This window comes from Tinamus guttatus, unplaced genomic scaffold (genome assembly GCF_059628265.1).
Source record: "Tinamus guttatus ecotype Peru unplaced genomic scaffold, ASM5962826v1 Tinamus_guttatus_pri_ptg000194l, whole genome shotgun sequence".
Taxonomy (NCBI): domain Eukaryota; kingdom Metazoa; phylum Chordata; class Aves; order Tinamiformes; family Tinamidae; genus Tinamus; species Tinamus guttatus.
In genome coordinates this window covers 504830-529269 of record NW_028288728.1, presented here as the reverse complement: position 1 = coordinate 529269, position 24440 = coordinate 504830, and the positions used below count along the sequence as shown (strand labels likewise).

The 24440-nt window shown below is 60.1% G+C and overlaps 3 protein-coding genes across 3 annotated transcripts; all 3 read right to left on the bottom strand.

Moving 5' to 3' along the window:
- Positions 1-510: 510 nt before the first annotated feature.
- On the bottom strand, positions 511-7287 carry LOC104573766 (sodium-dependent lysophosphatidylcholine symporter 1-A-like). Its single transcript, XM_088523623.1, has 14 exons — positions 7207-7287; positions 5150-5299; positions 4732-4856; positions 4013-4145; positions 3676-3754; positions 3390-3547; positions 3207-3297; positions 2627-2748; positions 2441-2524; positions 2146-2229; positions 1889-2001; positions 1262-1405; positions 737-913; positions 511-541 (listed from the first exon to the last, which is right to left on the bottom strand). The coding sequence occupies exons 1-14, from the start codon at positions 7285-7287 to the stop codon at positions 511-513; spliced, it is 1572 nt and encodes a 523-aa protein (XP_088379749.1).
- Positions 7288-15563: 8276 nt separating this feature from the next.
- On the bottom strand, positions 15564-21497 carry NSFL1C (NSFL1 cofactor). Its single transcript, XM_088523559.1, is given in 11 exon segments — positions 15564-15734; positions 16569-16733; positions 17226-17363; positions 17772-17881; positions 18480-18572; positions 18908-19073; positions 20137-20211; positions 20872-20899; positions 20902-20968; positions 21379-21393; positions 21395-21497. Coding segments are annotated over 11 exon segments (1107 nt in total). The 5' UTR covers positions 21482-21497; the 3' UTR covers positions 15564-15571.
- Positions 21498-22151: 654 nt separating this feature from the next.
- On the bottom strand, positions 22152-23831 carry LOC104575107 (tyrosine-protein phosphatase non-receptor type substrate 1-like). The gene is made up of 5 exons (XM_088523622.1): positions 23808-23831; positions 23313-23649; positions 22892-23206; positions 22425-22760; positions 22152-22252 (listed from the first exon to the last, which is right to left on the bottom strand). Exons 1-5 carry the CDS (start codon positions 23829-23831, stop codon positions 22152-22154), a joined length of 1113 nt encoding a protein of 370 aa, XP_088379748.1.
- Positions 23832-24440: the final 609 nt, after the last annotated feature.

Here is a 24440-nt window from a genome sequence, read left to right as displayed (position 1 = left end):
AGCTGTCCCTGCAGGGCTGCCAGGTGTGCTCATCTCTGCTTTTCTCTTACACGGCTTGGACTTCACCCTTCTGCAGTGGAATCGCGAAAGGGCAGTGTGAGCAACCAACACACACCGGCCAGGCAGCGCGTTCTGTAGGAGCTCGCCAGAATGCCGTATTTTCCCTCAGAAGCAATCAACATGCACGCAAAGCCACACGCCTAAGTGGCATCTCGGTGGCCCGTCGTGTTGGAGAGCCCCGCTCCGAGGTTGGCACGGTGCCGTCCCCGCAGGAGCCTGGATCTGCCCTGTGCAGGAGCCGCGGGGCCCAGCCCGGAGAAGACAGCTCCCTAAGGAGGGCCCTCTCCGACCCGCGCACGCCTGCCAGGAGAAGGAGGGGAGCCAGGACAGGCCCCTGGAACACGGAAACGGGAAACAACAGGAAACGGGGAATTTCCGCGACGGCAGCGCTGGGCGCGCTCAGCGGGCCGGGCCCCTTCCCAGGGCGACTCACCCGCTGCAGGGCCCGTTTCACGCGGCGCCGCCGGGCTCTGCGCGGAGCCTGCGGAAGGAGCCACACGAGCGTCCGTGAGAGCCGTTGCGAGGGCTGCGGCCCCCACGGCCCCTCGAGCCCTTGGAAAGGTGACCGCGGAGGGGAAAGGTGGCCGCAGCCCTCCCTGCGCAGCCCCTCTGCCCTGGGCTTGTCGCAGCGCAGACACCCAGAGCAAATAAGAGCAGAGCCGGGGGCTCCCGTTACCCGATTGCCTCCATCTCCCTTCTCATCTGCTCCCTCCTCTCCTCGGTGATGGGGTAGGTGCAGAAGATGGCCACGGCAGCGAGCAGCAGGCTGATTGGGACGGGGGCCATGAGCAGCTGGAGGGCCAGCGTGACGGAGGGGCTGCGCCTGCAGTCTCCAGCGCGGTAACCTGCAAAGCTGGAGAGGAGCGCGCGTGGAAGGCACCGCTGCCGGCCGAGGGAGCCGAGCGGGGAGCTCCGGAAGGGTTCCAGCTGTGGGAATGGTCACGCTGCTCCCCATCCCGGCGAGCCGCTGCGGAAGGGCGAGCGGGCGCTTCTGCCACCCCGCTCCGGAGACCCAGCTGGGGGATATCCCATCCCTTCCCGCTCCTCTCACGCTCAGTAGATGTTGGAGAGACCAATCTGGATATGCCTATAACCCACCCCAGGGTCTCTTGTCAGACAACCAGGATCAGTATCGTTCAGTATCAGTATCCAACATCTGTGCTGGACTGGCAAAATAGGGAGAGTAAGAGTTGGTGCTTACTGTAAACTCAGCGTCGATATCCCCACGGCAAGGCCGCCTGCAAACTTGTTGAAGAAGACGTAGAATGAGTAGAAGAGAGCCTCCAGGTTGAGGCAGCTGGGGTTCCTCAGCCTGAAGTCGTCCACGGCGTCGGGCAGCATGGACCTGGGGGGACACAGCCCCATAGGGCCTTCACGAACCGCCCCGGCGCCGTCCAGACCCGGCTGCAGCCACTGCCGGGCCTCTCCGGGCAGCGGGAAGAGGTGGCGAGCCCTGGCAGCCCCTGCTCTGGAGCCTCTTGGGCGCCAGCCCTTCGCACTAGGCAATGGGGGCAGAGAACATCTCCCAGGTTGCAGCAGATTCTTTGGGAAAGGCAGAAGAAGAGAATGCTGCTTTGCATGGCACCCCGGGCGATGCTGCACAGGAGTGTCGCTCACTGGGATCCCATCCCTTCCCGGTTCCGCTGCACGTGCCCCTGTGCAGCCCAACGGCCCGTGCAGGGAAGCCTTGGCCTGGCATGGGGCTTCCCGTCATTCCCAGGAAGCCTTGGCCTGGTGCGGTGCTTCCTGGGAAGCCTCAACCTCATGCGGCGCTTCCCGTTCTTCCCATCCTCTCCCTCGCAGCTTCCTCGGAGCTGCCTCCACTCACCAGGGCAGCAGGTAGAGCACAGCCATGCTGCAGCCTGCCACCATCATGAGGAAGGTGAAGGCCAGGAAGTTGTGCGTCACCTGGGTGATGGCCACGAGCGCTGGGATGATCAGCTGGGGCGCGGAGAGGAGACGGAGCGCGTGGGTCCCCCCGCAGACCCCTGCGCTGGCCGCACGCCCGCTCCCCCTCGCTCGCAGAGAGGGGCTGCAGCCCCCGTCTCCTGCATCGCCCTGCTTGGGCGCCCGGCGCAAACCCACCAGCAGGCCCAAGGACACGGCCGTTTTCTTCCCAAATTTCCCCAAAAGCCACTGCCAAAACGGGATGGAGAGGGCGGCTGAGACCTGTGGAGAGCAGAGGGGGCTCTCAGCAGGACTTTCCAGGTTCTGCTGGCATGTGTCCAGGTGACATCCTTGGTGGCAGCAAGCAGTAGCAGTGCTGGCTCCACAGGATCCGGCATCCCACGTGTGGCACTGCCACCCTCCTGGAGGGCTCAGGTAATCCCGGCATCTGCTGAAGCTGATGGGGACAGCAGGGCCAGAAAGTGTCACTTACCAACATGACAAGCAGCAAATGCTGGAACTTCCCGGCCAGGCCTGCAGCGTGAGTACAGAAGGTGGCAAAGATGCCCTGGGCAATCTGGGAAGGGAACGCGGAGACATTCGTGGCTGCGGTCACGGGAGAGCCCGCCTGGAGCGCCTCCTCTCCCCGGCTGTCCCGCTGCCGAGGCCGGTCCCGCACCTGGAAGGCCAGGGACGCGCAGAGGAAGCCGCAGAGCAGCTGGACGTAGGGCCTGTGTCGCACGACCGTCCTCAAGCAGCTCCCGAAGGGCAGCCCAGCCTTCCCCAGGGGGCTGAGGGGCCCTGCGCGAGACGCAGCAGGGCTGGCCCGGGGCTCGGGGACAGCGGGAGGCGCAGGGGGACGTCCCTGCGGCTGGAGCGCGGCTCGGCCGAGCGGGGAGCCGTGGGAGCGCGATGTCCCTGTGCGCAGATGGGAGCCCTCATCCCCGCGCGCCACGCGGTCCGCACCGCCGCAGGCTCCGAGCAGCAGCGCTCAGTAGCCTCCTCGTGCCTTTCTCACCAACATCTCCCCAGGCCTCAGCTGGAGCAAGATGCCACCGGCACAGACTGAGGGGCTGCAAGGCTGGCGGCTGTTCCCAGGGAGCCGGGAAGGCAGAGGCTCGGGATCCGAGCAGATCCCATGGATCTGCCCCATGCTGAAAGAGTCACCCAGCCTGCAGGTGCCTGTGCCTTCCCCTGCACGGCCACCGTCACCATCCACCGCCACGGGACACCATCAAAGCCATCAAAACAGACCCTACCAGGCTGTTCTCTTACTCCAAAGACGAGAATCAGGCAGGACAGCAGATAGATGGAGCCCAGCACCAGGGATGCAGACGCATAGGCCCTGCGCTGCGGGCGGCAGCGTCACAAGGTGGGTAGGACGCGCGCGGCCGGGAGTGCGGCCGGTCCGTGGGGAGGCCGAGCGGCCGGGCCAGCCCTACCGTGGTGCCCAGCGAGGCCGCGAGGCCGGGGGAGCTGCCGTTGGCCAGGGTCCCGTTGGGCACGTCGCAGCTGTGGAGCATGCGGGCATGGTAAGCGCCCACGAGCTGCCCCTGGATCCCCGAGCCCAGGAGCGTGCTGAACACCTCCATGCCCATTCCTGCCGGGAGAGAGGCTTCAGAGACACCCCAGGAAGGGCAGGAGAGCAGCTCCGGGTGCGGGGTGCGAGGCCCCGACATCCAGGGCCGCTCCGGAGGGTGAGCCCCGCGATGGGGCACCGTCACTTACGGTAGGCAGTGGCTACGTCCCGATCTCTCTGGCTTCCTCCCAGGAACATGGTCAGGGAGGAGTAGGGCACATGGTAGCACTGGGGAACAGCACAGATCAGACCCCCCTGGCTGCTGCCTTGCCTCCTGCGACCCCCTCATTGCCAAGTACAGGAGACGACACTGCCTTCCACTGCACCCCTGCACAAGGCAACCCGCTGCCCTCCTCTATCAGGACTTGGCTTCTTTCTTAATCCTCCTCACAGCCAGTGCTGCCCAGACCCTGCTCCAGCCCCGGCACCCAGCGCTCCGAGAGGCCGACGTGCAGCACGGGCAGCCCCAGGTCGCCTGCTCCTTACGGTCATGCACGTCTGGAAGAGGCTGTACGTGAGCAGGTACCACAGGAACTTCAGGGAGCCGGCGGTGGCGTCGGGGAGCGGGGCCCACATCAAGCAGTAGCAGAGCACCCCGGGCGGCGCGGAGCACGCGATCCTGCGGAGGAAGCGGCGCGGAGGAAGCCGAGCTGCTCCGCTCGGCGCCTCCCCCGGCCTCCAAACCGCAGCTCAACCCTGCTAAACCACAGCTAAGCCCCACGAGGCCGAGGGCTGCAGGAGGAAGGAGTCTGCTCAAGCGAGTGCCCGTCTGCCAGGCTGCAGGTGGGGGTCAAATGAAACACTGGGACAAAAACAAGTGGCTAAGTTGTCCCAAATGGCTTATTCTCTTATTTTAAATACTTCAAGTCCCAGCCCTGCAGCAGAGCCTCGTGGGCAGCAGTAATGCTCCAAGTACAGGATTTGCCCATAGTTGGAGACTGCTGGAGAGCTCCTGGCGCCGTTGTTTGTGCCTGGCGGCTCATGAAGATTTGGACAATTCTGGAGCACCAAACTCCACAGCCCTGGGTAGGAAAGAACTCAAGGAAACAGCAAGTGTTGGGAATGGTCTCCCCCTCTTTCATTACTGTGCCATCTGGACCCCACTGCAAGCCACGCTACGAGGATCCCAACTGTCTCCCCATGTTAACACGGGAGGAATTTGAGCCCCACGCAGACCCTCCTGAGGCTCTGGCTCGGACACGCACCATGGCACCAGCTTGCCGTATTTTCTCCTCGGGCTCTTGCTGACTAGGAAGCCAACAGCAGGGTCAGTAACTGCATCCCAGGCTCTTCCAAGGAAGAGGATCAGAGAGGCATGGAATGGCTTCAGCTGGGGGAGAAACAGAAGCCACAGCTCCATGGAGAAAGAAGTGCTGGTGGGAAGCTGGGAGCAGTGAGCTCCATGCAGTTTGCTCTAGGCAGTATTTCAGCTGCATCCCCTGGGGACCACCCAAAGCCTTGAAATGACCCAGAAACATCTCTATAACCATGAGTTGTGCCAGGTTTGGCACCTAATTCCGATGAGCATTTCCAAGGGCTTCGGCCGCCCATCACGCTCCACCCTGGCTCCGGCCTGCCCAGTTCATGCAAAGCAAATTCCCCCCGTCTCTCATGGCCACTCACCTGCACAACATCCAGAAGGAAGATTTGGAGGAAAAACCCCAGGACGTTTCCCGTCATCTGGTAGGGAATGCCGCCAACGGCGTAGCAGAGCTTTGTGCGGAACGGCACCGCGGGCCCCTCCTGGAAGCGAGAGGCCGAGGACGCGCTGCGCTGGGAACGGATCCCAGCCCTGCGCCAGGCCTCGCTCCTCTGCTCCGCGGGGCTCCCCGGGAGCAGCGAGGCCCTGCGTCACGGCGCTCCCTGCCCTGCGCTTTCCTTTGGCTGGACAGGGCCCCATCCAGTCCGGAATCCGGAGGGACATGGCAGCTGGGAGCCGTGCTGCTAAACGCGATGCTCAGCGTGGCATAAAGGCGGCGCGGGAGCTGCCGCAGCCCGGCGGGGCATCCTGCTCTGCAGGGCCCTGTTCTCCTCCATCCCTTGAGGAGCTGCTCCCAGGAGCTGCCGCAGCCCGGCGGGGTGTCCTGCTCTGCAGGGCCCTGTTCTCCTCCATCCCTTGAGGAGCTGCTCCCGGGAGCTGCCGCAGCCCGGCGGGGCGTCCTGCTCTGCAGGGCCCTGTTCTCCTCCATCCCTCGAGGAGCTGCTCCCGGGAGCTGCTGCAGCCCGGCAGGGCGTCCTGCTCTGCAGGGCCCTGTTCCCCACCATCCCTCGAGGAGCTGCTCCCGGGAGCTGCCGCAGCCCCGCAGGGCGTCCTGCTCTGCAGGACCCTGTTCCCCACCATCCCTCGAGGAGCTGCTCCCGGGCGCTGGGCGCCTTCGCAGCAGCTGCCCTCGCTGCAGCCAGCGCACGCGCAGCCCTGACCGCAGCAGGGGCTCGCGGCAAAGCCTCCGTTTCCCCTGGATGTGGTTAGTTTAGCAAATACTCCACCAAGCCGCAACTACCTGGCAGGTTCCCAGAGGCAACCTACAGGCCGTGCTCCCAGCCCCCACCTGCTGCCTGGTGGGATCCTCCTCTGCCTCATCCAAGCGCAAGAACAGAGGGAAACACAGAATCAGGCCGCAGAGGAAACCAGCGGCCGGTCCAGGCTGCGATTTTCCTTGCCCTTGGCTGAGCAGGGGGCACTAGCTTGGCCAGTAGCCGGTTCTGCAATGGGCAGACCCTGGTTAGAGGCCGTTCAGCTGCAGTGAGTGGAGCCCTGGGGGAGTTCAAGTGCAGAGGTAGGAATCTGGAGAGCAGAGCTCATCTCTCGATTCACCACAGGTCAATGTAGTGGCACTGGCTGCTCCTAAGGGACTCACTTCCCTGGCTGGCACCATGTCCCTGCTTTGCCAAGTCACTGCGCAGCCCCGGGAGCTGCGGGCAGGTTGCTGCCCTGCACCCCAAAACGCACAGGCCTTTGTGGGAGCACGAGGGAAGCTCCTCTGCTCACGTAGTGCCAATGGCCATCCCAGCGACTGCTCTTGTCCAGGCACAGCTGTAAAAAAAGCTTTGGGCTCCTGCAGAAGTTTTGCAGAAGTGCACGGAGTGACGAGACATAAATACGTGTCCTCCGCAAGGCCCCGTGCGCCTTCCCCTGTGCAGCGAGCAGAATTCCATGAGATTGTATGGAGACGGACCCGGGCCGGGAGCCTCCCGGACTGCTCAGGTCCCTGCCCGCGGCCTCCTCTCCTTTCTGTCTTCCCCTGCACACACGAGGCAGCTCCCTTGCATCTCAAGGCAGCTCCCTTGCATCTCAAGGCACAGATCAGCTTGGTCCCGTTGGGCTGAAGCGTTGGGTTTGCACCTCCGCTGTGAGCACTTACTCATGCAACACATTGTTGCCGCAGCAGCCCTGTTTCTAAAATTACCAAGGCATTTCTCTACACTGGAGGGGTTTGCGGCAGCTTTTGTTCCCTTTCTGTTCTAGCAGGCAGGACGCAGCTCCGTTTCACCGGGAAGTCGGCAAACGCAGCGCGAACGCGGAGCCTCCCCTAAACAGCGTGTTCTGGAGCCTGAGTCACGACAGCGCCGCGCTCCCCCGCGGGCCGCGCCGAGCGGCTCGGCGTGGGCGCGACGGCGACGCCGCACGTGCGGCGCCCACGGGGCACGTGCGCAGGGGCACCCCGGGGCGCTGCTCTTACCTTGGCGGTGCCCCGCGGCGGGTCGGCTCCGTCCCGCACGGCCGGGAGCAGCTCGGCGTCCCGCGGCGCGGCCGGGGGCATCGCGGCGGCGGTGCCCCCGTCACGCGCGCGGCCGGGCTGCCCGGCCTGGGCACGGAGAGCGGCGCGGGCACCGGGAAGGGCTGCGCGGGGAGCCGGCGAGATGCGGCATGGCGAGGCCACGGGGAGAAGCGGCAGCCCGGAGGAGAAGTGACGGCCCCGAGGGAGGAGCCCGGCCCAGCCTGCCCGTGTGGGGCGTCCTGCGCTGCAGGGCAGCAGCTCTGGGCTCTCTGCGGGCAAGCAGAGAAATCCAGAGCCCTTCAAACATCACGTTGGATCTGGCGCTTTATCCCCATGGCAGAGCTGCTGCTGGGAAGCTCGGGATACAGGGGAGAACATGGTCACGCAAGCAATAAAGCACCCAGGAGCCAGCCCAGGGCTCCTGCACCACCAACCGCAACGAGCAGAAGCACCAAGGCCAGAGAGGGACCCCAGAGGAGCAGCAGGGACAGGGAGGTGCCGGCTCTGGGGCACCCCACAAAGCCCCTCTGTCCCCACGGGCTCAGGAGGCACTTGAGGAGCAGCAGGTGCCCGGGCACCCCATGGGGGGCTGCGCAAAACGCCCTCCCTCTGCTCTGCCCTCTCCTTGACGGGCGCAGGAAGCCGGCGCTGCCCTGGCCACGTCGCTTGGCCTGGCAACGCGGGGGGGTTATTTTCCTGTCGCTGTCAAGATCACTGTCACCTCCGCTCGGTCTGCGGCTCCGAGAGCGCTCTCATGGCAACGCGGAGCCCACACACCACGTCTGAGCCTTGTGACAAGGAACGTGCTGTGCTTAGTCACCTTCCACAGACCCTTCGTAGCCCAGAGATCCAGCAGTCCTGGTAGCACAAACGACTCCTACGTTAGCAGCAGCAGGAGCTCCGTTACTCACTGCGGATGTGTGGGAGTCGCTCCCAAAGTGGAGGGACTCGTGGCCAGAAGCGCTTGGAAAGTGAACGGTGCGGGGAAACGCGCCGCAGAGCGCGGAGCATGTGGGGAAACGAGCCGCAGAGTGCGGAGTGTGCAGGGAAACGCACTGCAGAGTGCGGAGTGTGCGGGGAAACGCGCTGCAGAGTGCAGAGTGTGCAGGGAAATGTGCTGCAGAGCATGGAGTGCATGGGGAAACACGCTGCAGAGCATGGAGACACGCTGCAGAGTGCAGAGAAATGCACTGGAGAGCATGGAGCATGTGGAGAAATGCGCTGCAGAGTGCGGAGCGCGTGGGGAAATGCGCCGCAGAGCACCGAGCCTCCGGGAAAGGGACCTCCCGCGCCACTAACATCCGTCTCATGCCTCTCCTGAGCGCTCTTCTCACACAGGCCTCCCTCGTGGTGCTCATGGGTCTCCAAGCGTAGCCTGGCCCGGAGCAGCAGCCCTGAACCCGCTGCGTCTCCTCGCTCTGCTCCCAGCGAACCCGCGGCCCCTGGAAGCCCTGAATCCACATCCCAGTCTCTGCAGCGCCAAGCTGATCACAGCGTTGGTAAAAAACATGGTGTCTCGGCTCAGTCTTGATCAACGGGGGTTAATCTAAAAAACAGAAATTTCACAGGCTGAGTTAGAACTTAGCTAATAAGCCACAGTGCAACTGAGTCAGTGGCATCTCTTTTCGCTGCTATTTTACTGACATCTCAGATAACAAATATCACTCGTTCTGGACCACAGCCAGTGCATTAGGAGCCAAATCCTTGTCTCCCACCAGCATATTTAAGCATAAAATTTTATAAGAAGGGAAAATACATCTCTAACTACCCAAGGGAAAAGGGAAAAACTCAGAAGAAAACATTAAAAAAAAAGATTTTTAGTTTTTCTATGCTATTTTCTACTCACTGCATGTAACTACAATATTTGCACAGACCCAAGGTACTGTTCAGAGCAGTGCTCAACACTGAATCCTCTGGCTCTTTGGCACTCCTTTACTCTCCAGGTGCAGATAGCTGCACTTTCTGCCCCTGTAAAAAGCAGACAGAGGAGGAACAGATACGTCGAGAGCAGCTGTGCCTGCTGCTCCCGGGCCCATTGAGGGCGATTCCTCCAACACAGGCAAGTTTTGGATTCTCCGGAGACCTTTGTCTTCTCCGGAGAGCTTCATCTTCACCCACTCACGGGTCCTCTTGAAGCCTTTGGTCGCGTTTTGCAGCATTTTATGCAGGACGGTGTCACCCGTCGGCCTGGACGGGACCCTGAGGTCGCGGCTGCAGCGCGTTGAAGAGCACCCGTCTCATCCCGCTGCTTTTCATCATCCCAGACCACTCGCTGCAGGAAAGGAGCTTTCTGATAATGCCACATTCCCTGAGCCCGAAATGCAGCTGAGCCACAGGCCTCCGTGTAGCCCAGAGCCGAGCACAGAGCCGTTTCCAGCTCCACAGCCGTTTTTCCTGTTGGTTGCTGGAAGCGGGTTTTGGGCAGGAAGGAGGTCGCAGCGATGCCGCGGCCGAACCCCTTCTTTCCCTTGGGGCAAACGCGAAGCCCAAGTGCTGCAGCAAGGCCCCTTCCCCAGGATCCCCCTCTCTGCGGGAGCACTAGAGCTTATCCCAAGGCAGCCCTGGGCCTAAGAACACACAATTCCAGCAATTCCAACCCGAGCCGTGCAGAATGGCCTTTCTCAGGGTCCTGGGACCTGAAGAGGGGCCGTCAGGCAAGGGAGCCCACTGAGAAAGACGCCCAGTGCCCACGGAGCGGAATGTCTTGGCAGCAGCGGCCGTGGCAGCAGTTGGACTCGTGCCACTAGTGGGTCCCCTGCATGTCCCCCCTTGGCCGCTCCAGGTGTTTCCAGCAGCTCTTGGGTCCCGTTCCCACTTTCCCAGGCTGGAACGGCAGGGCTGCTCCTCAGAGGAGGAGCGAGGGCGGTTGCTGCTGCAGCCAATAAAGAGCAAATGCAATAGAGAGCAATGCAACGTACCTGAATACATAAGAACAGCTGGAATCTCTTCCCGGACTCCCAGCACTGGGTCGGACAGGTTGAGTATGGACAGGGCAGGACAGCAAACAAGATAAGCGCTTTGGAATGCAGCGAGTCGGAAAACGATGAACTGGTAAATTGAGACACAGAAACTGTTCAGCTGCCAAAGATGCCAGCCTATTGCATAGCCAGTGCTACACAACCAGCTGTGGAAGTGTGCGAATTGGGAAATAAGGGATTGCTTTGGAAAAACCTCCTTAGTATTTAGTATTTAGGAGGGATTTCTCTTGCTCCTCCTGGTTAAGCCTGCGGGATTCCTGCTGCCAGCTCGCCCGCAGGGCTGCACGCGGTGCACGCTTGCTCGCTCATTCCGTCAGAGCCGCGCGGGAGCCGGGTCTGCACTTTGGAAGCGGCAGCCGCGTCCCGACGGCCCCCGGCAGCGGTCGGAGTTGCGCGTTGCAGCGCCGGGTCCTTGCGCGTTGGTGCCACGCGGTAAAGCACGCGCGTTATTTACCAGAGCAAGAACAAGCCTTGCAGCTGAATCCTCTGCAGAAGCCAACGAGCTTTAAGCTTTGCTTCTTGCTGAAATAAACTGGAACCAGCTAAACTCAACCCAAAAGCTGCCTGGGACCTCATCGCTCATGATGAGGATGGTAGATGGGAAGACCCAGCTCCTCGTTCAGCAGCCGAGCGTGGGCAGTGGCCGGTTGCCTTCCCCTTGGATCTCGTGTTTGATCCCAGCCTGGATCAGGGGGCAGGGCACGCAGCTCTGAGGAGCCCGGTTGGAGCCTCGAGGTACGAGGGGAGCCGAGAGGCTGCTCGTTCCTCAGGGCTGCTGCCTGGTCACCAGGAAGCTGCACTTGGCAACAGGCACTGCCAGGAACGAGGGCTCCTGTCTCCCAGCTTTTCCTCGGATGACCACCAGCATCCTCGGGTGATGCCAAGTGTTTCTGATAAAAGCACTCATGGAAAGCCACAGCCTGCTAAGAAAAACAGCGCTGTTGTTTCATTAAACCGGTCATTTAAAATCACCGATCTGCCTTGATAAGCATCCCGGTTCACCAGCAGGGACGGGACCGTGTGGGAGCCGTAAGGGGGTGGCAGGAAGGGCCGACACAGAACAACCGTCCCAAAGAGGTGCCAGCCCTCGCACAGGGAGCAGCGCAGGTGTCACAGGGAGGTTCTGCTGAACACCACGAGCGTCTGGCGTTCCGGGGCCGGGACACCCATCCCTTGGGCCAGCTTTCCTGTAACCGCAGTCAGAGACGTCACTCAAGGTCCTTTCCTTGATGAGAGGGGACAAGGCTCTAGAGCAGAGCTGCCTTTGGAACCAAACCCGACAGAGCTTCAGGAAAGTATCCCGGGAGCAGAGTGACGTCAGGCGCTTGGTCCTTCCTCCAGCTAGATCGAACTAAGCACCAGGGAAGCCCAAGTCCCACCCAAAAAGGAGCCGCAGCACAAGGGCCACTTTCTAGTTCCTGACTGATTTATTATCATCGCACACGAAGAAGCAAAGACCAAGTCAGATATGACTGATTATAGCAAAAAGCAACAAAAACATCCACCTGTTAGCTTATAAACAATCAATAAAAAACAGGGCAGGATGAAGTCATCCTCCCGTAGCTGCAGGTGCCCAGGGGATTCCCTGGTCCCTGTCCCTTCTCACGGCTGCATCTGTATTTGGGCCAGAACCGGCACCCAGCCTGCTGCTCCCTGCTGCTCCTCCTGCCCGGCCAAGCCGAGCGGGACCCGCACGCACAGCGGGTGACAAACAGCAGCAAGGACAGGCGGCCGGAGGGGCAGGAACACCGGGAAAAGGGTGCACCTCCACCGACGTCATGGAAAAACAGCTTGGCCATAGAAATACCCCCGGAGGAGGCAGCCCCTGCCCGTGGAGAACAGATCGGACCAGGAAACAGCCAATAGCAAAGACAGTGTTACGGATGGGAGGAAAATTCACAGGAAACGGTGCAAAACAGCCGTGTGTGAGGAAGTGCTATCAGGAGGCACAGGAGCTAGATCGGAGCCAGCAGGACACGTGAAAAGGAAGAGGAAACAATGAACCGTGCACGAACGAAGGCAATCTGAGGAAGCCACACAAGCAGCGCTCGGAGAAAAGCAAAGCTGCTGAAGGACAGTGTTCAAAGAGAAACGCTCGGATGCCCTGAAAGACATCAGTGACATCAGCCACGGGCGAAACAGCGCGGGAGTGAAAAAGGGGGAAAAAGGGAACGAGTTTTTGCATGTGACATCAAGCACTGCCGTAACACCAAAGGGTGGGAAAGAACAAGGCAGGCAGAATAGCGCTCCGAGAGAATGATCAAAAAAAGAAAAATTCAAAAAATATAGTTTCCCAGGCACAGAGGGCAGATGAGGCCCTTTTCTGTCGGCTGAACAGAGCACACACATCAGTTTGAGAGGAGCCCGATCTCAGACTGTGACTGCTAGAACAAAGAAAATGGCAAAAAAAGGAGATTTTACTACAGAGAAAGCCAAGCAAACTCAGTAATTCCAAACTGGAGCAGAGTCAGAAACACACATTTACCTTCCTGCCAGGGCAAGGCAGAAAGAAACACCCAGGAGCTGGAAGTGATGAGCGAGGGTGCTCATACCCTGCATGAAAGCGGGGCGTCTCTTTCCACTTCTTCCTTTTGCGTGATTTGGGGTATTATTCCCTTCCCTATTGGTAAGCCTGGGTGATTTTTTTTTTTTTTTTTTTTTTTTCCCCGCTTTGCAGTTTGCTTTGCATGGAGGGAGCCAAGCAGAGCGGAGCAGTAAGCGCAGCCGGCGCTGCGGGCTCCTGGGCCGGATAGAGCTATCTCAGTTCGCGATAGCGCCTCGGCGCTGCGCGCGGGCACGGCTCAGATAGCCCGGCGGCAGCACGGAGCTGATCCGCACGCCGGGAGATAAGGACTTCTCATTACTTCCAAAAACAAGGGAAGACGCAGAGGAAAAGGGCTGGGGAGCAGCATCGTGGGGCCCCGAGCAGCAGGAGCAGCTCCCTGGGAGAGCCGGAGCTGGGAAGCACCTTCCGCAGGAGCCGCCGCGCAGGGCGGCTTCTCTGCAGCACTGCCACCCTCCGGCTTAGAGCACAACGTTCCCTTTTTGCGGCAGAGAAACAGCGCCAGGAGCTACTGCCTTTCCACCCCACTCCCTGGGAGCCATCCATAGAAATCCTGGCCGTGAAATTCCCCTCGTCAAGCAGCACCTGGGCAGCAGAAGCCTCAAGGGAGCCGGGGGCCTTCCAGCTGCCAATTCCCATTTAATCTGGGGCCAGACCACAAGCACCAGCTGGACACCTCCTTATCCCTCCCAAACCACCAACAAAGCAGGGCAGGAACAAGAGAGAAACGGTTTCTTATCTGTTAGATAAACCTTCCTCCTGGCCCGAGGGCCACATCCTGTTCAGCAATCTGCAAGATGTTGTCCTAGGTCCCCAAATGGCACACAGGGAGGGAAAGGTCAGCAAACAAGGAAGCAAGACCTCCTCCAATGAGCAAACTTAAAGCAGGTGTCCTCCAGGTATTCTCAGCTTCGAGGGGAATTCAGATCTCAGACAGCTCCACGGCCATAGCACACAGCATCAGATGACACAGGCAGACCCCAGCTTCACCCAGCAGCTCTAAAAACGCTGCCCAAATTTTCCAATCTCCCGTTGCTGCAGACAGGGAGCCCCAGGGAAGCAGCAGCAAGAGCAGACGTGGGCACACGCATCGCCCGGCCACAGAGACAGATGGCAGCCACTAGCAGAGAAGGTCAGACACCACATTCCTCTTTTGCGTGTTTTTAATGATTGTTTTCACAATAATTTACAAATTTGCTGTTATGCACATTATATATCCAGTTAATGAAAAAAAAATGAGTTAATTCAACTCTCAGTAGAGAAACTGCTATAAAAAATTGCCCGTGTTTAGTCTGGTACCTACCGCAGCTCTGCTATATTAGTACACCCGGCGAAGCGAGTTCCTCGTGCTGAACCTGTCCGACCTGCGGGCCCTGCCCAGCCCGCGTGGGTCTGGGCTCTGCTCACGCCAGGGGAGGACGTGGGGGCTGCAGAGTGCTCGTGGGGTGACCCTGCGGGGACAGGGCTGGGAGCCAGGGGCAGAGGTGGCCCCTCTCGCTGGGGGTCTGGGCTTGGTGCAGTCGCTGCTCCGCAGTGCCCCGAGCAGCCCCCGGTCCTGCTGGGACGCGGCTGGGACATGGGACGAGGCCCCTGCGGTGGGTGCCAAGCGCCACAGCCCTACGTGGTGCCTGAGCAGAGCCAGGGCCAGCAGCGATGAATTCCCACCAGGATTCTGCTCGAAGGAAAGAAACAGAGACCCGAGGCCAACATACAAACAGTGGAACAGACCAAAGCTGGAGAATTCCAGGTGTCAGAGAATCCCAGAATGGTTGAGGTTGGAAGGGACCTCTAGGGATCATCCAGCCCAACCTGCTGCGCTCCCACAGGGACACCTGGAGCACATGGCACCTGGTTGCATCCAGGAAGGTTTGGAAGATCTCCAGAGGAGACTCCACAACCTCTCTGAAGTTCTTGTCCTGCCCTGTCAGCACTCAGCTGCAGAGAGGAAATAAAGCATCCTACAGCCTCAAATTCTTCACCTGAGCTGCTCCCAACATCTTGCTAATTCATCTTTTAAAACACAACCTTTCTGCTTCCAGTAAGAAACACTGCCTTTCAACCACTCCACACTGCTTCAGCCTTGCACCTTCTTGCAGCAAGTTGTGTTTCTCAAAGAAAATCAACAGAGCAAGTTAAAGCTGCCAACAGCCCACCTGGGCTGCTGGAGAAAGCGCAGACAGAGGAAGGGAAACTGCACCGAAACCCCACGAGGGCTGCAGAGGGAAGGACAGGCAGAACTTGCTCTCCAGGAAGACACATCCAAGCTCTCCCCCAACTCTAAACAACAGCTGGGTCAAAGAGGCGCCCCATAAGGTGCTCACAGGCATGTCCCCATGATCCTGGGGGTCAGACCAGCCCCTCTCGTGCAGAATCCTTGATGTGTGAAAACAGAGTGTTTTGCAGCAGCCCTTGGAGGAGAGGGAAGAGTAACGGATTGCTGTAAGCGGTTAACTGGCATGGATGGAAACCGCTCCCTTCCCCTTTGCCTTCCTCCCCTCTAAAAAAGGCATTAATGCAATCCACCAAGGTAACTAATCTCCCAGGGGAGAATTTGGGGCGCAACAGGCTGCAGCTCCTTTCAAAACTGGTTTCTTTTGTTTATTTATTTTAGAGTCCACTGATCATCACCAAAAAAAAAAAAAAAACCATGGGAAATGCAACTAAAGAGAAAAAAAAGTCCAACCAAGACCTAAGAACCCAGCGCTACGAGGAGATGTGACCCGTGGTGCGCAGGACGGGACGACACGCGCCTGGCGGGCGGGCGCCTGGCCACAGGCGGGTTCCTCTATATCAACCGCTGCACGATGACAGCGTTGAGCAGGTTGGCTTCCTTCAGGGTTTGGTTCTCATCCGTCAGCTCCTTGTTGGGGAAGGTGGTCATGAGGACGAAGCTGGTGGCAGCCATCGCCGGCCGCGCGTCCACTATGAAGAGCCGGATGTCGCGGATCCTGCGCGAAGGGATCGAACACACCAGGTTGGGGCTGTTAGTTCACGCTCTGCAGAAGTGCACGGCGAGAGCCTGAACTCACCCTTCCCAGAACACACAATCCTGCAGTGACTGCACTTGCTTCCCAGCTAACAGCAGAGGCCGTGGCCAGGCAATCTGCCCCCTCAGCTAGAAACCTAGATGATGCCAGCCCCTAGAGTAGCTGCAACAGCAACACTGGATCTGTGTCCTGTAGAAGATGCCTGAAGGAGGGGGGTTGTAACCCTTTAGCAGGCTTCGTTCTCCTGTTCTCGGAGCCCTGGAGGATGCCCAGGCTCTCCAGGATCAGCTGGAGGAGAACAACTTGGGGACACAAGGCTGATGAAGCCATGGGCTACAGAGCCAGCCTGGCTCAGCAAGGGGAGGGAACTGCTTTACAGGCGTTCTCTGAGCTCGGGGCCGCACAGGGAACAGCCTGGTACAAAAGTTTCACTTCAGAGTCAGAACAGCTGAATCAAGCTCCCAATTACATCACAACTTCTATAGTTCTTAGACTAGTTCCATTTTCTACAACTGACATTATCAGCGTAACTTTCCCTAACACTGAAGCTCCTAGATACAGTTATCACCAGCTACAGTCCATCACTATCTGCAAAGCAAATCCTATCTTTCTAAGAGTTAACAGCTGCCTTAAAACCCCACAATAAGTTTGTTCCTATTCACCTATCCAGAAGGATGCCCAGAGCTCCCTTTAGCAGGCCAGCCAGGCTTTTAACATCTGCTGCAGCTGTGCACAGTTCGCAGTGTCATTCAGGCCTTCCCAGTTAGTAACCTGTGTTTCCTGTTGCCTTTGTACCTGTGATTGTGGTTAAATTTCTGGACCAGTCGCCCGCCGTCAGCGAGACGGATCTGGATGTTGGTGATGGGCTCCGACTCATCAATGCTGATGGCAGAACTGGCTTTGGCTTCGTTCTCTGCCTGCTGGGCGGGTGAGCTGGTGCCCATCACCTGGGGGACAGTGCTGAGGAGAGAAGGACACGAGGAGGGTCGTTACCACCCAGAGGAGCTGCTGAGCACAAGGCCACGGCCAGGCACAAGAGCCTGTGGCCTGCAGGGCCCGACTGCCAGGGCTCCCAGTCCAGGGACACGCTGCAAGCTAGAAAGGTGCTGCATTAAGATTGTGGGGACCAGCTAAGGTCACAGCAGGCACCTCTCTAGGGTTTCACCGCCACTGCCTCCCACAGGAGCTCTCGGCTACTCCCTCACCGACATGAACAGCATCTGATGACTAGGAAAAACACCCTTGCCCATGACCTAATGGCAGAGCTGCAGCCTCCTGCCACGCAGCGCTGAGTCACCCCACGGCACAGCTGCACGCCCCGCGTCCTCTGTGGGCACCCCCCAACCACGCAGCTTCTCCTCGGAAGGAGGGACCGACAGGCTCATCCCCCCCAAATTCTCAAGGGGCTTTCACAGACCCCGACACACCGATGCAGGGCTGCTGCTCTCTCACCTGCCCAGCTTCTGGCCTTCTCCGGTAAAAGCTTTGAAGACACTTTTAGGTTTCACGTAGTCCTCGTCGCGGTGATCCTCCATGTCCAGGTTCACCTGCCCGCCCCGCGCTAACCTGCGCAGCTCCGCCGGGACCTCCCTGCAAGGGAGAGCGTCGCAGGGAAGCTGGAGCGGGCTGCGGAGCGCGGGGACAGGCCTCCGAGCCAGCGGGAATCACGGCCTATTCGTGCTCAATTAAGAGCAGACACATACCTTCCACCTGACACAAATTAAAGGTTACCTCACCCAGGCTCTAGCCTGGGCCAACAGGTCTTTTTGTGACACATCAGAAATTGTCACCTCCAATACAAAAAGCCTGTTTGTTCACTTCAAACGCTCAACATCCCACACAAACCAAAGCTACTTCCCTATTTATCTAAAGTGAGTCTTCAAATCCAGCCTCACCAACAGGTTCCAGGCTGGAAACCCTCCTAAGAAAGGGCAAGTGCAATAGTGCTGGTTTCACAAACACCTTCATTTCACCTTTTCTCTCTCTCTCCTCACTCACCCTCTGCGGATATCATCCAGAAACTGGGCATTGGACGGATCTTGGTAGCTCCTCAGTTCTCCGCTGTCCAGGCTGAACCCGCTCTTCCACAGCTTCAGCACAACATGCACCTGCAACCACCCAACACAAGAGTCAGCTGCTGCAGCACCTTAGCAAGAACAGCAGTCGGAACAAAGTGCAGAGCTGCCGAGCAGCAGGCAGGTTGCAAGCTGCAGCCAGGTCCCAGCAAGGCTCCTCTGGGTCAGAGCAATTAACATGGAGAACAAAATAGGGATTGGCTCTGTGATTCACAGGAATTCCTAGAAGGTGACAGCACTGCCCGCTCTTTGATAAACACGGCTGTGGAATCAGGAGCATGTTCAGCAAGGAGCCCAACACAGGGTCAGATGGGACATTTGCTCCCGAGCCAAAGCAGTGAGCAGCTCATACCAGCACACTAAGCCCCACGAGCCCCCAGCAGATGAGGGCTTCACTGCCCAGCGCTCTTTGCTCGCTGTTTGGATAATTGATATATTGAAGAGGTTGACAGCAGGATTCCTGTGACTAAGGAACACCCAGGTTCTTCATTAGAAGGTCATCAGGAAATTATTTGACCCAAGCACCTATCAGAAGAGGTCCCCATCAGGCTTTATAACTCTGTGCTCTCAAGCATCGCAGCTGAAGGACAGAAATGGCTCAGGTGACACTCACAGAACAAGGGATACTCACATCCTGCGCCGAGCTCTGCCTCCTCTCTCCAGCCACGTAGGCAGACTCCTCCTCTGGAGTAGCCCCAAGGCGATAGCCTCCCCCTGCAAATGGCTGCAAGAGAGCATCAAAGAAAGATAAATAGCCAAGGAACAACTTCATTCCCCAATCCTGTTCTGGATAAACGGGGGCTTCATGGCGGCAGCAGCAACACACGTTACTCCGCAGACACAGCGATCACCTTGAACTTGCTGACACAACTAAGGGGCTTTTCTTGCTACCAAGACACTGCAGCTAGAGCTGCAGTATCTGGTGGCCAAACTCAGCTGTTCTAAGAAAATCCCAGGGCTCAGCAGCCCTACAGAGGGGGGGCAGCAATGAGCAGATCCCACCATCAAGGAACAACTGAAACGGGGAAGGACGGAACAAACGAACTCATCACTCCTCACTTTGGGCTTGCTGGTCTCGCCGCCGCTCTTGGCCGTCCGGTCCACGGCCACGGCTCCATGCTCCTTCGCTCCTTTGAAGAGATCTTCCACCAGCTCGTTGGGACTCTTCTTCCTCGGGGGGCCGACAATCTGCTGCCCGCTCCTCTCGGAGCCTCCGGCATAAAACCTGGAAGGGAAGCACAGGGAAGCTCTGCTGGATGAGGCTGCAGTTTTCCGCGGACCCACACAGCTCCGGGACACACATGACAGGACCCAGCAGTTTCACACCAGGACATGGTTGGTCATTTTGGGACAGCTTAGTGAAACCGCTCAGATGCACAAATATTTGTTATTACCAGGGTATCTTCTCCTGCAGTCACTTCCAGTAGGTGGGAATTACAGAATTTTAAAGGACAGTCCATCGGTGCAGGAATTTGTAAAGTTACACACTTAGGGATAACGAAGCAACCCCAAACCTTTGGCTCCCTCAGGCCTGGGGAGAGGGCACAGCCTGGCAGGGCTCAGTCCAGCTCTATTGGTAACTCCTAAGTGAATTTCAGCAATTCTCTGACTTGCCTGATACCTTTTTTTAGCTCTTCTCTAAGGTAGAGGAATATAGGTCACATCCAAACACAATTTGAGGAAAGACACACACTTTTTCTACACTTAAAGAGCAAGCCCACATCACACCCATCCCAGCCAGCTCAGGTGCATCAGCCTCATTCAATCACCTCCCTTGTTAACCTTAAGTGTATTTAACTACTCACAGCTGACAGCTAAAAACGTCCCCACCAGGATACCTTAAAGGTCAAAACTGCTAAAAAGGGACCTACGTTTTTGCTTTCCATCTCCTTAGCCTTTACATTCCCTTAAACTGCACTTTAAAGGAAAGCAAATAAGCCAAAAGAACAAGTGATCCCTGTAATTTTCGCACAGATGTGTTCTCCACAGACCCAAATACTGCTTGTGACCTTTTTCTGTTCTTACTTTAGGGCTTCCAGGTCCCCCCTCAGCCTTGGCCTCTCTCAGCACAGCTCAGAGAGGAAAGCTGAGGCTCGTACAGAGGCGCTGGGCACACCTGGAGCACAACCTTTGCGCTGCCCAATTCTGCTGCATCAAGCCTGAGATTTTCCACTATGGGACTTTCAAATCAGTTTAAACCCACTTCAAAAAAATAAAGTGGCTGTAGACAAAACCGTCACGTGAGGACAGAGACAAAACCACAGGTCTGCCTCTAACAGAAAACTTACCGCTGTCCCTCTTCCTCTTCATCATCATCCTCCTGTGCATGGACAAGGTCTCTGAACGACGTCACCCGATGGTCACTGTGAATCAAAGTCGAGGTAGGTCAGACTGAGCACACGTTTCAACCTCAACAACGCTCAGGAAAAGCTCCTGGGCGTCCGGAACCTGTTAGTTTGGCTCCTTCTATTCTGCCATCCAAGGCAGAGGATATTTTGCAATATGGAATTTCCTCACAGGCTGAATGTCTTGATTCACTTTCCACTGCCAGCAACCCTTTTTCCACATGCTCCCCGTCTTTGAACCGGGATAGTATTTCCCAGGGATTTGGCAGGGCCAGGTCAATAGGCCTAACCAGATTGGGTGGCGCACAGAATGACAGGATATTTTTCTTGTGGAGACCCAGTCTCTTTGGACGAAAGGGCTACCTACAACACCTCCCTGGTTACTGGCTGCCTGTCTTCCAGCTTCAGAGTGCAAATCAAGTCTTTCCTGAGCTATGGGGCAAGTTATCCTGACTGATCATTGCATGAGTTGAGCAACAGCCCCGGAGCCCGGGGTGGAAAATGCGGATGTTCCCACAGCTCTCATGGGTCACATAAGGCGAAACGGATCCAAACGCAAAGGTGCCCCTCTGACAGACACCCCACACCGGCACTTCAGCTACAGCGTGTGCTTTTGAGCAAGGAATTTCTCCCTTGGATTTCAGGGCCCCTGCGGAGCAGGAGGCGCCGCTCTCGCACCTGGGCGCCAGGCCTCGGGACCCGGAGCTGGCCGCGGGCTGGGCAGGCTCAGGATGTCGTCGTCGCCGCCGTCCTCGTAGAAGCTGGCCAGGGCGAGCTGCAAAGAGACAGCGGCGTCGGCCCAGCCGGCCGTGCGCGCCCGCCGCGCGACAGCCCTCCCACGGCAGCGGGATCGACGCCTGCGCCGTCCCCCCCGCGAGGCCGAGCGCGCGGGGCCGGTTTCTGCTGCTCGGCCTCGTCGCTGCGGCGCTTCCAGCGCGACCTCTCCGGGCAGAGGCCCCGTGCCGCAACATTCCCACCGGGATTCTGCTGGAATTCCCGCTCGGAAGCAGCCGCTTCCCGCACATGGTGCACGGAACCAACAGGGCCACAACGCGGCCGCCGAGGCCTCGCCGGGCCCGGTGGCGCCGTCCCTTAGCGACACCCGTCGAGAAAGGGCCCCGAGGCCGCGCTCCGCGCCCCGGGCGAGCGCTCCCCGCGCGGGCCCCGGCCCGGGGGCGGCGGTACCTGCAGGTCCCCAGCGCGCGGACTCGAGGAAGAAGCGCGCGCGCTGCTCCCCGGCGCCCGTCACGGCCTCGAACTCCCGCAGCGCCTCCTCCCTGCCCGCCATCTTGCCGCCCGCCGGTGCAGCGCGCAAAAGCCGCCGGGCTCGCCCCGTCCCTCCCGCACGCGCCGCGCCGGCCGCCCGCGAAAAAGGCGCCGGGCGGAAACACGCGCCGCGCGGCCCCTGGCGGCGGCGCCGAGCGACACCCCCCGCTCCCGCCGAGCACGAGGCCACGCGCGGGTGTCCCCGAGGGTCCGTGGCCTTTATTGAGGGGGAGCGGGCTGTCGCCGTGCCCAGGTGTCACCGTGCCCAGGTGTCATCGTGCCTGGATGTCACTGTGCTGGGTGTCACCGTGCCCAGCTGTTACCATGTCCAGGTGTCACCATGTCTGGGTGTCACCATGCACAGGTGTTGCTGTGGCCTGATTGTCACCATGCTCAGATGTCACCGTGCCCAGGTGTCACATGCCTGGATATCACCATGTCTGGGTGTCGCCATGTGCAGGTGTCACCATGCACCGGTGTCACTGTGCCTGGATGTCACCATGCCCAGCCATCACAGCACTCAGGTGTCACCTTGCCTGGGAGCCACCATGCCCAGGTGTCACCATGCCTGGGTGTCACCATGCCCAGGACAGCAGGGGTCCATAGCCACGCGCGTGTCACAGCTGCGTCATCGTGGAGTGATGCCACAGCCAAGGAGCGGGAGCGGGGGCTGCCACGGGGTCCTTCCCTCCTCACTCCATTAAGCGCTTGAAGAGGTAGAAGAGGACGAGGCCCAAGAGCCCCTTTTCCAGCAGGACGCCGGAGAAGAAGCCCAGCAGGATCAGGATGCTGCCTGCAGCGGGGACATGGCCGGGACACGGCTCTATGGCCACGAACCTGCCGGCCGGGCCGGCCCCGTGGGGTCCGGGCTGCCGTGTGCGGAGCTTGGGCCAGCGCTCAGCGCTCCGTGCAGCAGCTCCGGAGCTCAGCCCGGCGCCAGGAGCCCGGCCCGGCCTCCCACTCACCGTTCCCAGCGGCGGACGGGTCGGCGGGCGGCAGGGTGACGTGCAGGGTGACGCTGCGGCTGACGGGGCTCTGCGAGTCGTGCACCACGCGGCAGGCGATCACGGACTGGTTCCTCTCCGCCACCGCCTGCAGTGCCAGGGAGCTCTGCAGCTCAAACGTCCCCTGGGCCGTCGCTGCTGGGCTCCTGGCTTCCACGGGCACCTCCTGCTCGTTCTCCAGCCACGTGAGGGTCGCGGTGCCCGGGTAGAAGCCCTCCGCGGAGCAGCTGAAGTTCACGGTCGTGTTCAGCTCCACGGGGCCCGAGGGCTTGGCGAGCAAACGCACCGTGGGGGACACTGCAAAAGGAAGCGCCTGGAGCCCCGTGCGCGGCCCCGCCGCCCGGCTCCGCGCGGCCCCGTCCCGCTCCGGGCGCCCGGCTCCGAGCGCGGAGCGGGGGCTCCGGGCGGGCATCCCCGCGGGCGCTCACCTCGCAGGGCGGCGCTCAGGTTGTAGGAGCTGCGCAGGGGGGTGCTCAGCGTGGGGTGCGCGACCTCGCAGCTGAGCCGGGCGCGCACGTCGGCGGGCGCCAGCGGCACCTGCACCGCGCTGCTCATGGCGAAGGAGGAGCCCGGCCGCTCCGGGATGACCAGCACCGATGGTGCCGGCAGCGAGTGCTCGTCCTTGAACCACTGCACCTGGATGTCCTCGGGGAAGAAGCCTCTGGCCGTGCACGTGAAGGTCGCCGAGCTGCCCGACTCCACGCGCTGCGTCGGCCCCGACACGGCCACGTCCACGGGGCTGGCTGTGGGGAGAGGCGTTTGCCCGTGGGGCCGGCGCTCTGCCCCACAGCCCCCGGGAAACAGGGTGCACGGCCAGGCTGGGGGGACGGGGCCGAGGACTCCACTCACCATTCACAAGCACCTTCGTGCCCTTTCCTGACAAAAGCACCTCGTCCTGACGGTCTCCTCTCTTAAACTTCACGCAGTAATAGGTCCCGGCATCCTCCACTTGCATGTTACTGATGTTGATGTCGTAATTTATGTTGGAGCTGTCCACCACCCTGGTCACACGGGGCCAGGAGCTTTTTTGGTCATAAACAGTCTCATTCTTTCCTCCTGAGTCCTTCAGCCACGTCACCGGTCCCCCGACCTTATTTCCGAGCACGGTGCAGTTCAGCGTGAGCGTCTTCCCCACGGACACCGACACCTTCTCCGGGGACTGCAGCACCTGGAGGCTCCCGCTGACCTGGGCACGGGCACCTGTGCAGCGAGAGCAGGGCCTGTGAGGGTCCTGCAGGGACGCGGCCGGCAGGGAACCTGCCCCCCAGCACGGGTCCCAATGAGGAACCCTTTGCGCTGGTCACGAAAGCAGGGAGCGAGAGGAGAAGGCGGGAGAGGCGCCACCGGGAAGCTCGAATGCGGGACCATCCGCCCCGTCGCGACACTCACCCAGGGCCCTGCAGAGCAGCAGCAGCAGCAGCAGCAGCTGCAGCCTGGCAAGAGGCAGCGCCATGGCCGGAGCCGTGTCCTGCTCTGGCAGCCTCCAAGCTCAAGGTGTTCCAAATGGGGAAGGAAGGCTCTGGCGGTGGCGCAAGTTCCCCTGCCAGCACCATGCAAGCCCAGAGGGTTTTCAAGCCGTTTCCGCCACGGTGCGTCACAGGACCACGTCTTGGCCAGCCCTGTGAGCTGCCGAGCTGCCGTCCTGCGATGTGGCATGGCAGTGGCTTTGCGGCACCAGGGTGGCTTTGCAGCCTGGCCTCAGGTTGCAGCCCCACAGAGGCTCTGCAGCCCCACAGGCCATCGCACACCCGCCGCTCACGGTGTCCGTGCCAGCACAGCACCCAAACCGCGGTGCCGCCAGCCCGGCGCACCCCACCCCAGCCCCACAGCATCGTCCCTGCTGTGCAGAGCGGGAAGGGAAGCGTGGCCGGCGTTCCCAGCCGCTCGTCCAGGGCCTGCCTGGCATCAGTGCCCGAGCTTGCGCTCCTGCCACACGGGCTGCCCCCGTGCAGCTCTGCAACCCGCAGCGCCCGAGCC

Excerpts from the sequence above, each read along its gene's own strand:
- LOC104573766 (XM_088523623.1), bottom strand. The coding sequence starts at position 7,287 with ATGCCCCCGGCCGCGCCGCGGGACGCCGAGCTGCTCCCGGCCGTGCGG. Across the intron at positions 4,146-4,731 it reads TACGGCAAGCTGGTGCCATG|GATCGCGTGCTCCGCGCCGC; the intron begins GTGCGTGTCCGA and ends CTTCCTCCGCAG. Across the intron at positions 1,406-1,888 it reads GTGCTCTACCTGCTGCCCTG|GTCCATGCTGCCCGACGCCG; the intron begins GTGAGTGGAGGC and ends GTGTCCCCCCAG.
- LOC104575107 (XM_088523622.1), bottom strand. The coding sequence starts at position 23,831 with ATGGTCCCGCATTCGAGCTTCCCG. Across the intron at positions 23,207-23,312 it reads CACGAAGGTGCTTGTGAATG|CCAGCCCCGTGGACGTGGCC; the intron begins GTGAGTGGAGTC and ends CTCTCCCCACAG. Across the intron at positions 22,761-22,891 it reads CCTGAGCGCCGCCCTGCGAG|TGTCCCCCACGGTGCGTTTG; the intron begins GTGAGCGCCCGC and ends TTCCTTTTGCAG.